The sequence below is a fragment of the Brienomyrus brachyistius genome, chromosome 15, assembly GCF_023856365.1.
Source record: "Brienomyrus brachyistius isolate T26 chromosome 15, BBRACH_0.4, whole genome shotgun sequence".
In the NCBI taxonomy this organism is placed as follows: Eukaryota; Metazoa; Chordata; class Actinopteri; order Osteoglossiformes; family Mormyridae; genus Brienomyrus; species Brienomyrus brachyistius.
In genome coordinates this window covers 19,484,879-19,488,137 of record NC_064547.1, presented here as the reverse complement: position 1 = coordinate 19,488,137, position 3,259 = coordinate 19,484,879, and the positions used below count along the sequence as shown (strand labels likewise).

General features: G+C 44.6%; 1 protein-coding gene across 1 annotated transcript; it reads right to left on the bottom strand.

Annotated features, from left to right (window-relative positions):
- Window positions 1-249: 249 nt before the first annotated feature.
- bhlhe22 (basic helix-loop-helix family, member e22) lies at window positions 250-2,423 on the bottom strand. Its single transcript, XM_048976826.1, has one exon. The coding sequence runs from the start codon at window positions 2,020-2,022 to the stop codon at window positions 1,219-1,221; it is 804 nt and encodes a 267-aa protein (XP_048832783.1). The 5' UTR covers window positions 2,023-2,423; the 3' UTR covers window positions 250-1,218.
- Window positions 2,424-3,259: the final 836 nt, after the last annotated feature.

Sequence of the window (3,259 nt, the reverse complement as noted above, 5' to 3'; positions counted from 1 at the left end):
CAGACTCGTGCCCTCGACGTTTACAGGGAGAAGAGGAAGAAAGTTTGAGTCGCTTTCCATATAAAACACTGTTCACTCTCTGCTCTTAAACTACAACCAACTCGGAAGCTAAAATCAAACAAATCATTGAAATGAATCCGTTTGAACCGTTTCTAAAGAAATCAGAATCAGGCCTGTAGCCCAGTATTTAACATGTTGCAAACCATCTCCCACAACTGAGCGAGTGAGCAACAGACGAACACACGAAAGTATGTTTTGTTCAAAATATTTTAATAAAGCTTTCCAAACATATCAACACATACACAAGGCCCTCAGCTGTCATATGTTGACTAATGTATCTACAATACTTCATATCTTGACCTGGATGAGCTTGATCCATCTAATTCAACTTTCCAGTCATACTGTACGGGTAAGCATCGTATTTTATACAGCGACCGTGTCGATGCAGAAAGATTCGAATGTACCATGCAGTCAAAATAATTGGCTTATACAACACCGAATTCATAGATGGAAAATAACTATCAAAAGTGAATAAAAAGCACGCCTTTGAATTGCTGTGGAATGAAAATTATTTCAGTTGTTCAACGTAGAAACTATGCAGTTTTTGAGTTATTAAGCACGCTTGTTAGCCGGCAAAACCTTCAAACAAACGGTTTCTTCACAAGCGGATGCACCCGACCACAATTAAACCCATCTTCACTTCCAGACAGAATAGCCTGCGATGTTTCGTGTTTCATAAATCAGTACCGCCGAGAAAACGTTATATTCATTTGTAAATGAGAACAAATGCGATCAAAAAACGGGTTCGCAGTCCTGAATAACATCAGCAAATGTTCAAGTGGGTTAAAAGGTAAGGAACTGCATGTTGTCAGGTCAAAAAATATTAGGATCCGCATCACCCATATAATACAAGATTTAGACCTTTAACTCTTTCACCAAAGCGTAGACTTCTGTTTAGTTTTTACTCTCGTTCTCATCAGCACTTAAATTATGTTTTATATACAGAATCAATAATATCCGAACCAAATGTATTTTAAGCGAATGGATTTTGTGAATGATACAAAAGTTTACTCATTTTCGGCACGTGTTCCCCATTTAAGTCATTTAAAGTTCTTTATGTTGCAACGGCGGCTTCAGTCTATTTTGAATCTTCATTCATATAAAGAAAGTTTTTTGTTTTTTCGCATTCTTGTCTAAGCGAGTCTATTTCGGTTGAATTTAAGGCTTATCAGTGCACTGTTTACAGAGGCTGGAGGTAACGTTGTTGAAAAGGGCACATTTGTCGGGACAGGAGGGGGCTGCCACTCCGGCGGGGAAGGGGTACCCGGTCGGCTGCTCGTAAGTCCCCATGCCCGGGGTGAGAGCTGTAGTCGCCGGCAGAGAAGCAGCAGAAATTGCCTGGCCTTGGTTGAGGTAAGCAACCAGCCTTCTCATCTCGTCCAGAGCCTGCGCCTGCATCAGGATGTAGTTTTTGGCGAGTAGCAAAGTGGCAATTTTGGAGAGTTTCCGGACGGAGGGACTGTGGGCATAGGGGATGACGGCCCGCAGCTCGTCCAGCGCGTCGTTCAGGTCGTGCATCCTCCTTCTCTCCCGGGCGTTGATGTTCAGCCGCAGCGTTTTCTGTTCCTTGTTTTTCTTACCTCCGTCAGATTTAGACCCGGACGCCGCTGTCCTCCCGTCTGCCATAAGCACCATGTCGCACCTATCGTCGCTGTCATCGTCCGGGCTCTGCTCCCCGCCGCTGCTCTCCGCCGCCGAGGTCCGGTTGCCACTTTCTCCGTAATTCACGCACAAAGATCCACTGGGGAGGCCGAGCGCTCCTCCGCGCCCCCCGATGAGACCACCGGGTTGGATCGGGTCCGATTCATTTTGTTCGAAACAATTAGTCGGCGACTGACGGTCCCGCGAAGGCAAATCGACGCTGGCGCTTGACCTGAAGCTGTCCATCTTTTTGTTAGAGACGGCGCTGAGAGTTTTGTGGAAAATGTCTCCTGCTCCGTTCAGGCTCATCCTCCTGTCCATAGTCCCAGCGAGCTGCCTTGCACAGAGCCTCAGTAAGTTTGCTGCGAAGTTGCTTTCGACGCCGCTCTTCTTGTCTAGGGAGGTGTGGCGACGGCCGCTTCCTCCGGAGAGCCCAGTTCACCTTGACTAGATCTCAGCAGCGATCTGCAGCAGCATCAGCGTGAGCGGCGGCGGACGGGGGAGTCGCCTTACATCATTATCTCAAAGCAGGTTATTATTATGAAGAAGATTCGCCCGGTGGGACGGAGCTCTCTACCCAATCAGGTTAACGTTTTAATTAATAGGATTAATTCGGTAACAAACATCGGAGCATCCCTCCGCCTGGATGCTCCGCGCACTTTGCGCTGATCTCTGCGCACAGCCTTATAAAAGGCGTCCAGGTCTATTATTCGCGCTACCATCTGTATGGGCAGTTTAGTGCATATGTTTGCAAGGCGCCATGCCGTATTAGTATACTAGCTAGTGGGAAGACTGTCACCTTTACTACATCATGTCCTAAATGCTGACACTTTTGACACCAGTAGCCTCACCTATAATTATTCAGTGGGCAACAAAATCAATCTGTTGTGGAGCTTTTAAATGTCACAGAACAAACAGACACAATGTGTGTTAAGTAAAAATACTCAGAGAACAGGTTCCTTAATTCAATAGGTTTAATCCTTCCTAATGACGTATCTTTTGTTGCAATGGTGTCAATAATACAACGGCGCATTGTGTGTAGCATAAATAAAGGCGTAAGAACCAGCTATTTACAGTTTTCCTTTTTTTGTAATTACACGTTTACCCGTTCAAAGCATGACATTTTGAAGTGGGCCCCGTCTTTTGTTATCCACAAAATGAATTGTCCCTTATACCTCAAGCAAATTTAAATTGTATCACGAAAGTAAAAGGCCTAGTGAATACATTTATTCCCCCGATTTCATTAAAAACCTTTTAATTGTGCGGCTCAAGGATGGCCTCAGGTGTCGAATTCTTTTCATTACATTTTACTCTAATTCTCATTTCACCATACGGTTATTTTCCGCTGATCATTCAGCGGGGGGAGAGACACTCCATTACCTCTCATAATATATTCACAATGAGAGCTGCTGCCGAGTCAGTTTTAAAGATACTATCGCAACAATTTGCTACGCTTTCCGCACAAAGAGGCGGAATTCAACAACTAACAAAGTGAATTACCAATGAAATAAAAGCCTTTTTGGATCAGTTTTTTTTAATGTGTGCACTATACCGAAGT

Bases quoted from the DNA above. Each gene is read 5' to 3' on its own strand.
- bhlhe22 (XM_048976826.1), bottom strand. From the start codon at position 2,022: ATGGACAGGAGGATGAGCCTGAACGGAGCAGGAGACATTTTCCACAAA.